At 56.1% G+C, this 11689-nt stretch overlaps 1 protein-coding gene across 4 annotated transcripts; it reads left to right on the top strand.

Moving 5' to 3' along the window:
• FNDC5 (fibronectin type III domain containing 5) lies at positions 318 to 8826 on the top strand. Of its 4 annotated transcripts, none has more exons than XM_021095832.1 (6): positions 318 to 540; positions 2089 to 2204; positions 3147 to 3345; positions 3688 to 3777; positions 6073 to 6206; positions 7852 to 8826. In XM_021095832.1, exons 1-6 carry the CDS (start codon positions 333 to 335, stop codon positions 7882 to 7884), a joined length of 780 nt encoding a protein of 259 aa, XP_020951491.1. In that variant the 5' UTR covers positions 318 to 332; the 3' UTR covers positions 7885 to 8826. The 4 variants fall into 4 exon arrangements, with proteins under 4 accessions (XP_020951491.1, XP_020951490.1, XP_020951493.1 ...); XM_021095831.1 differs by having other exon boundaries at positions 7292 to 8826; XM_021095834.1 differs by having other exon boundaries at positions 6744 to 8826.

Below are 11689 nucleotides of genomic sequence, written 5' to 3'. Positions count from 1 at the left end.
CCGTGCCACTTGCCCTCCCTCTCCCTCCGGAAAGGCCAGAGGTGGGGGCCGGGTCAAGGCTGCGCGGCGGGGAGAGGGACTTGGCACCGGGGAGCGCAGAGAACACCCTCGGGCTCCTGTACCGACGAGATGGCGGGAGGGGGGCCGCGTCGCGGGCTGTCGGGGTTGGGGGGGGCGCGGGGGCGCCCTCCGCCCCTCACCCCGCCCCCGCGCCTCTCCCCGCAGCGGGGGCGCCCCGCCCCCCGGGCGCCCGACGTGGACGCGGCCGCCGCCGCTGCCGCCGCCGCCGCCGCCGCCGCCGCCGCGCGGGAGTCGCTGTCCGCGGAGCCGACATGCCAGCGGCGCGGGGCGGCGCGGGGCGGCCGAGCCGGGCGGGTCGCGGGCCGGAGCGCCAGTGCGAGCGGCCGCCGGGCGCCGGAGCCGCGTCCCCCTGCGCCGCCCCGAGCCGGCTGGCCGGAGCAGCCGCCATGCACCCCGGGCCGCCCCGCGCCGCGCTCCGCCTGTGGCTGGGCTGCGTCTGCCTCGCGCTGGTGCAGGCGGGTAAGGGGGCCCGGGGCGGGGGGCGGGGGGCGCGGGCTGGTATCCTCGGGTCCCTTCCCTGCTCCCTGAGGACCCAGTCTCTGGCCCGCTCACTGCTCCCCTTGCTCCACCCGCAGCCCCTTTCCTGCCTTCTTGACCCCCAGACCTGACCTCCAGCTCTCAAAGCCCTTCCTTTCACCCCTGCCCTGGTCAAGGGTCTTGGGATGCCCCAGTCCCCTCCTCCCATTGCCCTGACCCCAGACCTTTCCCTCAGAAGCCCTAGCTCCTTTCGCTGGCCCAGGGAGCAGCTGAGGACACTGATCTCCCCACCTTGGGCCTCCCTCCCTGTCCCCAAGCCTTGCAGGCCAACTCTGCAGGTCTGAGCGGGATGGGGTTCTGCTGTGTGGGAGGGATGGGACTGGCACCCGAGGGCGCGCTGGGACAGGTGGGGGTGGACCCTGAGCCTGGAGTCTGGCCTGCCCCCGGGGCCTGGCCTCCTCCTCTCCCAGCCTCTCCTGACGCCCTGTCCCTGTCCCTTCTGGCTGCCGCCCGTCTTGCTCATCTCTCCTGCCCGTCTCTCCTTGGCTCAGTGCTCTCTCTGCTTCCGCCCCGCGTCTGTCTCTGATACCCCACTTGTCAGTTCTCTGGTTCTGTGTCTGCTGCCCCTGCATGTGTGTCTCTGTCTCTCTCCGACTCCACCTCTGGCTTTGTCTCCCCAGGCTCTAGGCACAGCCCCTGGGGTCTCAGGTTCACTCGCTTGTGGGGTGAGAGGTGCGGCTTCAGCTTAGGTCTTCCCCTTTTAGAGCCTGTCCTTGGGGCTATAGAAGCTGTGTGAGTCTGCTGCCCCTCTCCTAGAAGGTTCTCCCCTCTCTGACCCCCATCATCCCCATCACTGCCTTCTCATCTGATCTCCTTCGTCCTCTCCCCCATCTAGAAGGCCCTACCCTGTACTCTTGACTCCACCGAGGGGCCCTGCTCCGAGTGAACCCATCCTCCTCTGCCGCCTCCCCACCGGCCTCTCGGGGTGGAGAAGAGGCCCTTCCCCACAATACTGGGGGCTCCTCTTTTGATCCTCACTCCCATCCCAGGGATCCCCCAGCTTGGCTCTTCTCGACCTCTGGGTCGGTCTCCTTCCTTCAAGGTCACTCACTTGACAGTGCATTTCTCTAGAAAGAGTGCTGGACTGGGAGGCCTTCTGCCTGCTCTGCACCAGGCTAACCTTCAGCTCCTGCAACCCTGGCCACCTACATCTCCCCCAGGCCTGTCCCCCCACCTCTCATTGCCCCTCCACCAGACCTGGCCCAGGCTCATCACTTTTAGCTTGAACCCCGGTGGGGCCAGCTGTGGCCAGCAGGGGCTCCCGCCCTGGACACAAGGAGCCTGGGGCCTCTCAGGCCTGGCTCCTCAGCCAGTAAGGAACTGAGACCCAGGTGCCAGGCCCACTGGAGGCCCGGGCTTCTTCCTTCCCACCGCATGGCCATCCCCAGGCTCCCCTTTCACACTTAGGAGACAATGGGCCTGGGCCTCACAGCAGGGGATGCTCAGGCTCAGGTCCCTCCCCACCCCCAGAGAGCCCCTCAGCCCCTGTGAACGTCACTGTCAGGCACCTCAAGGCCAACTCTGCGGTGGTGAGCTGGGACGTCCTGGAGGACGAGGTTGTCATCGGATTTGCCATCTCTCAGCAGGTAACCCCCGAGGGTTCCTGGGAGGGAAGAACACATGAAGATAGAAGTGGAGGATGCAGGAGGAAGAGGGGCAGAAAGACAGGAAGAAGCAACAAGGAGCCAGAGAGCTGATGGGCGGGAAGCTGCACATGTGGCTGGGAAGGGAGGCCCCAGGAGGGACTCCTTTGATTAGAACCTGGCGCTACCAGCATGAGTTTTGGGGTTTTTTGTTTTTTAGTGCTTTTTAGGGCCACATGTGCAACATATGGAAGTTCCTAAACTAGGGGTCAAAACAGAGCTGTAGCTGCCAGCCTACACCACAGCCACAGCAATGAAGGATCCTTAATCCACTGTGCGAGGCCAGGGATCAAACCCGCATCCTCCCTAATACTAGTCAGGTTCATTACTGCTGAGCTACAATGGGAACTCCAGCATGCGTTTAGTCTTTTTTTTTTTTTTTTTTGCTTTTTAGGGCCGCTCCCGCGGCATATGAAAGTTCCCAGGCTAGGGGTTGAATTGGAGCTACAGCTGCTGGCCACAGCCACAGCCACGTGGGATCTGAGCCGCATCTGCCACCTACACCACAGCTCATGGCAACGCTGGATCCTTAACCCACTGAGCGAGTCCAGGGATCGAACCTGCATCCTCATGGATCCCAGCCGGGTTCATTAACTGCTGAGCCACAACGGGAACTCCAGCATGCGTTTGGTCTTATAACAGACCGGAGTGTAGGACCTGGCGCCAGTTCTCACTTGATGGCCTTGGCAACTTCCCTAAACGTTGGCAGCCTGTCTCTTTACCTGTAAAATGGAGATGTTGATACCCACCTGCAGAGGGGACGGGGTGCTTAGGTCAGACTGCAGATGTCGGGGGCTTAGCATGGTCGCCTGGCGAGGCCTCGTCGGCCCTGGAGACGGGGCCGGGTGCTGAAAACTGGGGCCTGGCTTTTGCCTCCCTTGGCAGAAGAAGGACGTGCGGATGCTGCGCTTCATCCAGGAGGTGAACACCACCACCCGCTCGTGCGCGCTCTGGGACCTGGAGGAGGACACTGAGTACATTGTGCACGTGCAGGCCATCTCCATTCAGGGCCAGAGCCCGGCCAGCGAGCCCGTGCTCTTCAAGACGCCTCGCGAGGCGGAGAAGATGGCCTCCAAGAACAAAGGCAGGCCTGGACCCCGGGGGTGGTCAGGGCCAAGAGCAGTGGGCAGCTCGAGGAAAGCACGACCCCCCCCCCATTCCTCCCCAGACCCCTGCTGCCCAGTAAACTAGCCCCGGAGGGAGGGGGCGAGCGTCCTTCTGGGATACGCACTCCCAAGGTGGGGTCACGTCCAGTCGCTGCCACCCAAGCAGCCATCAGCATGTTCCCGAATCTTTTTGTTAGCTCTGTGTGTGTGTGTGGGGGGGGGTAGCTGTAGAAATAAGCCCTGAAATATCTGGGGCCCGGACCTAGCGGGGTGGCTGGGGGAGGAGAGGAGCCCCAGACCCAGTGTCTCTCTCCCCCCAGACGAGGTGACCATGAAGGAGATGGGGAGGAACCAACAGCTGCGGACGGGCGAGGTGCTGATCATTGTCGTGGTCCTGTTCATGTGGGCCGGTGAGTCTGGCCCTGAGCCCTCCGCCCTTCACCCCCACCAGACCCTTTTCCCACAGAAACGAAGGGTGGGGCCGTTGGAGGCGGTGAGAGAAGAGGGCTTAGGAGCCCAAGTCCTGCTGTGGGTGCCAGGTCTGACTGATCCCTCCTCCGATCCACCCTTCAGCAAAAACATAAGAGTTTCAGGGGCTGCTTTGTAGGCGTGTATGAGTGCTTGCCTGTCCCCGCCCTCATAAGTGCCCATGGCCCTTGGCCTTCTAGCCATGGCTGCAGCAGCCTCTCCTTCCTCTTCTGGGGTTGCTGTGCTCAGGTGCTTCAGGCCCGGGCAGCTCAGGCTTGGGACACCCTCTTAACCCACTCATCCTTCTAGACATGCCTCTGAGACCGCCTCCTTGGAAGCGCCCCGCTCCATCCACTAGACCGTCCCTCTGGTCTTGATGGCCCCACAGCGCATTGTGTGCCCCTCTCGAAATTTAGACCCTTTTAGGGAGTTCCTGTCGTGGCTCAGTGGTTAACAAATCTGACTAGGTTGCAGGTTCGATCCTTGGCCTTGCTCAGTGGGTTGGGGATCCGGCGTTGCCGTGAGCTGTGGTGTAGGTTGTGGACATGGCTCGGATTTCGCGTTGCTGTGGCTCTGGCCTAGGCTGACGGCTGCAGCTCCGATTTGACCCCTAGCCTGGGAACCTCCATATGCCACGGGAGCGGCCCAAGACATAGCAAAAAGACAAAAAAAGAAAATAGAAAAAAGAAAAGAAATTTAGACTCTTTTAGATAAGTTAGTTGGGCTGCTATCTTTCTCTTTTCCCATTCGTCTATGAGCTCTCAGAGTATAAGACCAAAATCTTTGTACTCAACTCAACCAGAATGTACTGAAAAGACCACTCCATTCCAGAAAGTAGTGCTACAGTCGTAGCTAAGAAGGGCCTTGTGCTTGTAAGGAACTCCATCTGGGAGACACCGCGCCTGCACTTAACTGTGATTCAAGGTGACGAGTGCTGTGATAGTACAGCATCTGGGAGCGGAGGCCAGGGAATTGATTCTGGGCCTAGGAGTAGAAATCAAGAGAAACACAGAGAGGAGGTATATGGGAATTGAGCTTTGAGGAATGAATAGGAGTTCACCAGGCAGCCAAGAAAGGGAAGGGTATTCTGGGCCTGGTGTGTTCAAGAAGCAAAGTAAGCTCAGTCTGACTCAGTGCAGCTGTGACCCGAGAGAGAGAAGGTAGAAAGTGGGGGAGTAGAGGATGGCGAGGCTGCCATGTGGACGGGAGTCCTTTCTGAGGACTTAATCACTGCGTCAGAGCTGCATCGGCATCGTGGTTGAGAGGGCAGGCTCTGTTGTAGAAGCATATGGAAAAATATGTTCCGTAGGCACAAAGGAAAACAGGCACTTGGGGGAGAAAAGCAGGGAAAACAAAGGATTGGAGAAAAGGGGAGGTTTGCTTATGGTGCATTATTAGACTTGGCACAGGCTGTATGCACATAATCATAACAATATAAACATAGTGAATTAACCCACAACTGTGATGTGATTCTGTTAGCAGGATGGGGAAGAAAGTAGAGAGAGTTGTTAGGCTCTATCCACCACAGTGGGACGTCAACAGATAATCTCTAAAACAGATGGATCAGGAAATAGCACTACAGGAGTTTCCTGATGGTCTAGCCGCTAAGGATCTAGCATTGTCACTGCAGTGGCTTGGGTGGCTGCTATGGCACAGGTCTGATCCCTGGCCTGGGAATTTCTGCATGCTGTGGTCATGGCCAAAAAAAAAAAAGAGAGAAAGGAGTTCCCATTGCGGTTCAGTGGAAACAAACCCGACTGGTATCCACAAGGATGCATGTTCAATCCCTGGCCTTGCTCAGTGGGTTAAGGATCTGCCATTGCCATGAGCTGTGGTGTAGGTTGCAGACGCAGCTCAGATCTCAGTTGCTGTGGCTGTGGCCTAGGCTGGCGGCTGTAGCTCTGATTCAACTCCTAGCCTGGGAATTCCTGTGTGCTGTGTGTGTGGCCCTAAAAAGCAAAATAAAATATTTTTAAAAAGTAAAAGAAGGGAAGGGAGGAGGCACAACCAGAAGCATGCTGTAGGAGGATCAACCTAGCAGCAGGGAGGCGGGGGCAGGGAGGGGACAGGTAGACACAGGAGCCAGAGGCCAGAGGCTGACTCCTGCAGTCGTGCAGTTGAGAGGCCGCTGGAGCCCGGTACCCCCAGGGGCTCAGCTCAGTGAGGTCTCATGGGAATGAAGCAGAGGGGCAAGGACCTGGACTCTGACCTCTGACTGTGCTCCCTGTCCTCTTCAGGTGTCATTGCCCTCTTCTGCCGCCAATATGATATCATCAAGGACAATGAACCCAATAATAGCAAAGAAAAAACCAAGAGTGCATCAGAAACCAGCACACCGGAGCACCAAGGCGGGGGTCTTCTCCGCAGCAAGGTGAGGGCAAGCCCTGGGCCTGGGTGGGTGCCTGGTGGCTGGCGCACTGTTGTCCCTGGGCTGCAGGAGGGGTCCACTCAGGGCCTGGCATGGCAGCAGCTGGACAGAGCCAAGCTGGGCCAGTGTCTGTGTGACACAGGGGAACACTGCAAGTGGATTTGGGATTCTCTCCTTTTGCAGGTTTTTTTTAAGGGCTGCACCCACAGCATATGAAGTTCCCAGGCTAGGGGTTGAATCAGAGCTAAGCTGCTGACCTACACCATAGCTCACAGCAACACCAAATCCTAAACCCACTGAGCAAGGCCAGGGATTGAACCCACAACCTCATGGTTCCTAGTCGGATTCGCTTCCACTGTGCCAAGACGGGAACTCCATTGTAGGGGTTTTAAATAAGGGCAGCGAACAGGGAGGGCATAGTTCTTGGTTGGCGGGAACGGCATGAGTAGGGGTTCTGGGCTCATTCATGCTCCTGCTGTGCTGTGTAGCCTTGGACAGGTGCTTCACCTCTGTACCTTCATTTCCTCTTCTGTAAAACAGATCTGAAAACCTTTTCAGGGCTCGCTCTGAGCAGCTCAGAAGAAAGACGTAGAGAATGGGAGAGGATCTCATGGTTCTGACGATGATTATCCACCAAACGCCTGGTTCTCTCTATACTTCCTCCTCCTCCCATCTCCTTACACCCTCTGGCTTCCTGTCCTCTCTCTTGGCTTCTCTCTTTCTGGCGCATTTTCCTGAAGCCTCTTGTTAACCCCCATCTCCAGAAGCACCTCAGCAATGTCAGTGGCTGGGGCTGCACCCAGAGGCAGATCTGCAGGATGTGAGAGAACCAGCCAGCAGGGTGGCTCTGCTGGGGCCCAGGATCCAGTCCTGGCTATTCAGTTGGGTGAGGCCGAAGGCTGGGTCTGCGAAGGCAGAGACAAGACGTCCAGGCAGGGCTCCTCCTTTCCTTCCACCTGAGACAAGAGCCTGGCTTTTAGGCTGCAGCCCTGCTGCTCCCTTCCTTCTTGTATCTCCTCCCCACTTCCAACATTGCAAGAAGTCTATTCCATTAGCCCTGGCTGCTTCTCTCATTTTTTTCCTCCCAGTTTCCAAACAAGCCCTCGGTGAACATCATTGAAGCATGACTGCTGGTCTGCAGGGAGAAGGATTTCATTTTTCTTCTCTGCTGGTTGCCAGGTCCATGAGCACAGGGAGAGAGGGGACTGCCAGGGAGGGGGGCACAGCTAGCTGCACAGTTCTCCCTCTGCCCCCTGCCCTCCCGCCCCATCCTAGTCTGGTGAAGAAGGCTGAACTACAAACCCAAATTCTGCAAAAAATAAACAAGCCACAAAACTAAAGGCCTGGCCCTATTCTGGAAAAGGCAAAGCTGCATGAGACACAGCCTTCTTTCTGCCTCCTCGCCTCTCCTGGACTGGCTTCCTTTTTGAGAAAATGCACAAAGCTCCTGGGAGATGACAAGCACCTAGGCTGACAGAAGCTGTGTCTTTCAGGGAGGCTGTGGGGCTGCCTGCCGGGCAGCGTCCTGGCTGCCATCAAGCCTTTGCTGGATCCAGTCATCAAGGAAGGACTTGCTTGGGGTGCGATGCACAACTTTGCAAGTGTATAAGATGATATCTGTTCTGTCTTTTGGAAAATACAATCGAAGGGCTTTACTCCAGAGGGCAGAAGGATTTCCTGAGCTGGTTGCCTGCATCCTCGATCTTCTCTGGCCCATGTTTTGACTGTAAGATCATCGGTCTGGGGTCTGAAGAAGACAAAGTGGGAAAGAGACCTGGAAGGTACTGGCTCCGTTTTTAGGAAAAGTCTCTTGGAGTTGCCACAATGCTGGCTTGCACAACTGAACAGGTATGTCCACGTGGGACACCTGGGGGCTGCTAAATCACCCCTCTGGGGTGGAAGCTGCTGGAAGGCAGGCCTGAGCCATTCACTGCGGACAGTCAGAGTGGGCCTGGCCTCTGGGGTCTCCATGTCTTGCCATCTCATCCGGGGCTTCTGTGAAAGCTCCCCAGGGGCCTCATGTCCTCCCCTAGAGCCTGAGTGGTGTGAGGTGACAGGTCTCTCTCCACTGCCTCTTTCTGGTTTAAAACACAAATGGTGCTTGCTAAGCGAAGGCAGACCCTTCCCTCGGACTGACAAGTTGTGACTGCTGAATGCCTGCGTGGGAAGAGACGGACCTCTGCGTCCCCATTGGTGGCTGAGATGAGAGTGCGGGCAGACGGCGCCTGGCACAAGCCTGGCACACAGTAGGCGCCCACTGAGTACCAGTTGAACTGAAGGATGAGAGCAATGGCCCCCAGTCGGAGAGCTGAAAGCCATGACCCAGCGACCGCCCCTTCCTTCCGGTCTCTAAGCGCTCTCGCGGCTGGGTCAGCCACAACTCTGCGTTGCCGGAGTGTGAAGCACAAGGAAGGAGGAGAGACAGGGTAAAAGGCAGATGTCAGCGACACTAAGGGCTTCCTCATGGGAGGGCATGAGGCTCCACTCATTGTCTTGTGACTTCCATCCCTGCTGAATGGGGCTGCAAGGCCAAGTCTCCTTAGGGGGAGAGGTCCTTACCTCCGATCCAGTTAGAGCAATAACCACTTTTTAAATGTAAAATAAAAAGACAAATGAAAAGGCACATCCTTGTCTTCTGGTAAATGCCCAAATGTTGCCCTCTTTTTCTGGCAGTTGGCAGCAAGTCAGGATGTGTGGAGGAGGGAGTCAGTTCTCTCTCCATTTTGGCCTGCAGCTTCTCAGGGACAAGCCTGCCAGCCAAGCTGGAGCTGGAAGGGAAATCTCGAACAGATGGGGGTGCACGTGTAGGAGGAGAAAATAGCTGCTCTCTCATCCTATTACTGAGCCTCTTCCCCCCCCCGCCCCCGCCCCACAAACCAAGCTGGGGCTGCCTCACCGTATAGGTATACAGGCTGGAGCTCAGTTGTTTAAAACAAAGGGTTTCCCCTCTGGTTGGGGTTGGTGCTTTCCCTGGCCGAAGGAATGCCATCCTGCTTCTCCCTGGTGGGAGGGGGAAGGAAAGAGGAACTGCAAAAGCTGTTTGCTGCAGCTCAGGATTCACAGCATGCTGTTTGGGCTGTTAAAGGAGCATCATTCTGATCCCGCAGCAGGCTGAAAGGTAGACTGATGATGCCGTTAGCCAATGAGCGAACCAGTAAATGGGGCACCTTGAACATTTCTGTCCAGAGCCAGGAGAAGCTTAGAGGGAAAATGTCAGGCGAGCAGAGCTTAGGGTAGGCTGTTCTGGAAGGTAGCGCAGCGGGAAGCAGGTCTTGGAAGCAGGTCTTGGAGGCTGGGTGGGAAAGTGGGAAATCGATTCGCACACAGACCTCAGAGAGGTACTTCCCAGGCCCTCTGTGCTTGTCTAGGGCCAGGTGAGGAAGGAGCCCCAGGTCAGCATCGGGGACAGACAGCTGTCAGTGAGGTCCAGGGTGCGCCGCAGATGGCAGTTTGCTGTCCTCCCCTCCTCTGTGGCTGTAGTACATCATCTGAGAGTGTGAGGGGAGTGGAGGAAACCATGCTCCTACTAAACTCCATTCCCTTTCATCACTTCCCTAAACCCCCAGGTTCTACAACGGAGCTCTTCCTGAATTAACTGCCGTTGCACAGGGGATCCCTATGGCTGCGACTCGGGCTGTGGTCCTTTCTTCCCCCCTCACTTAGATCTGCAGATTCCTCACAGCTTAGGAAGGGCCCTGGCAGGTTCTCTGAGACTAGGACAGCTGCCTGGCAGACGAGAGCAGGCCTGTGGGAGGGATGCTGCTCTGACTGGGAGACCCTCCCTGGTCCCACCTCAGGTCAGTTACTCCTCTGACGGGGGTCCTGGTCTCTTTATCTGTCACAAACAAAGGGGTAAGAACAGAGGGTTTCTAGAACTCAGCCAGTGCCTGGAGTAGGAGCCGGAGGGCTTCTTTATGGGAACAGGAGGGAGACCCCAGGGTCCAGGGAGGAGGAGGAGGACTGGTGTTTCTGTAGGGCAGGAGTCCTCTCCTCTCTCCAGTCCTGGCCCCGAACCCCAGCTCTTCAGTGTGGGCCTCATCTAGAGCCCACTCTTCAGATCTCTAGTTCACCTCTTCGGATATATAGATAACATTGCCCCACTCCAGTCACGTGATGCTTCAGAATTCTACTTTATTTCTCACCGTCTTTAAATCTACTTGACACTTTTACGGATTTAGCTTTTTAAAAGTAGCCTCCCCCCCAAAAAAAAGGGCGTTAAAGGAGTTCCCTAGTGGCTCAGTGGGTTAAGGATCCAGTATTATCACTGCTGTGGCTCTGATTACAGCTGTGGTGCAGGTTTGATCCCTGGCCTGGGAACTTCCACATGCCATGGGTGCAACCTCCCATCCCCAAAAAGTAGCCTCTGAGAACAAAATGCTTCTGTAAATGGAATATACACCTGCCCCAGCTTCAGACCCACCAAGCTCCATCGGTACAATATTCCCAAGCCCTCATATGTTATTTGAAGCTAAACTGAAGATCTTCGTATACAAATAATTCCCTAATGATACAGCATTTCAAGACGAAAAGGCTTAAAGGTTGTTCAGAAGATTACATTCCAGCCCTTCTCAACAGGTGCTAGGTCCCATTTTCTGTCTGTGGCATGTTCCAGCTGTCGCAGGGGGAGGACAGGTGGGAACGACTGACAAGGCGGGAGCTTATGGTTAAGGAATTCCACTACCGACCAGCTGATACTTCCTGGACAAGTGGACATCCCCCCCTCCACCCCCCGACAGGTGCTCTGGCCTACAAAGCAAGCATAGGCTAGAATCAGCTTAGGAATCATTGTTTTCGCTTAGAAAAGCAGAGCAGCACTGAGAAAAGCAGGAAACTCTGCTTTCTAGTTCTAGGTGGTTGGGGTTTTTTCTTCCTATAAAAACTCACAACAGGCTGGTTAGAGAATGAGCTTTTAGAGAAGGTTCATTTCTCTCCCTCCTCCCTTCTGCACGACATGAGATGAACTGAGGGGAAGGAGCACCACCATCTCAGAGAACTCAGACCGGTCTCGGAAACCTTTGATGCCTATAGTAACACATTGCTAAAAAGGAAGTAAGCAATTACTGGACAAAGGAACATCTACCCGACAGGACAAAATGGATATATATAGGTATAGAGAATCTCAGGCTCCGACAAGAGTGTCAAATAGCTGAGTATTGTGCAAATATATACGGAGCCTTTCGCCTGGACTGTAGAATGCACAGTAGACGCAGCTTACAGAACAGCAGGACAGAGAGCCTGTCCAAACATGTTGCTGCTTATTTTCTCAGCACGAGCTGAGACTGTAAAAGCATTGGCTAATACGGGTGACAAACTATTACTGCCTCCCCTTTCATCCTTGCTCCTGGGGTGAGTCTAAGAAGCTTAGGTTCACAAAAGAGACCTAAGGAACACCGTGTCTCCCACATCGACCCACACATATTCAACCTTCACCCCAGGTTCTAAGAGCAATTTTTGGAGAAGTCGGGCCAAGAACAACTATGGGTTCT

Source organism: Sus scrofa, chromosome 6 (assembly GCF_000003025.6).
Source record: "Sus scrofa isolate TJ Tabasco breed Duroc chromosome 6, Sscrofa11.1, whole genome shotgun sequence".
Classification (NCBI taxonomy): domain Eukaryota; kingdom Metazoa; phylum Chordata; class Mammalia; order Artiodactyla; family Suidae; genus Sus; species Sus scrofa.
The sequence above is the reverse complement of the archived record's forward strand: the minus strand, read 5'-3'. Positions and strand labels throughout refer to the sequence as shown.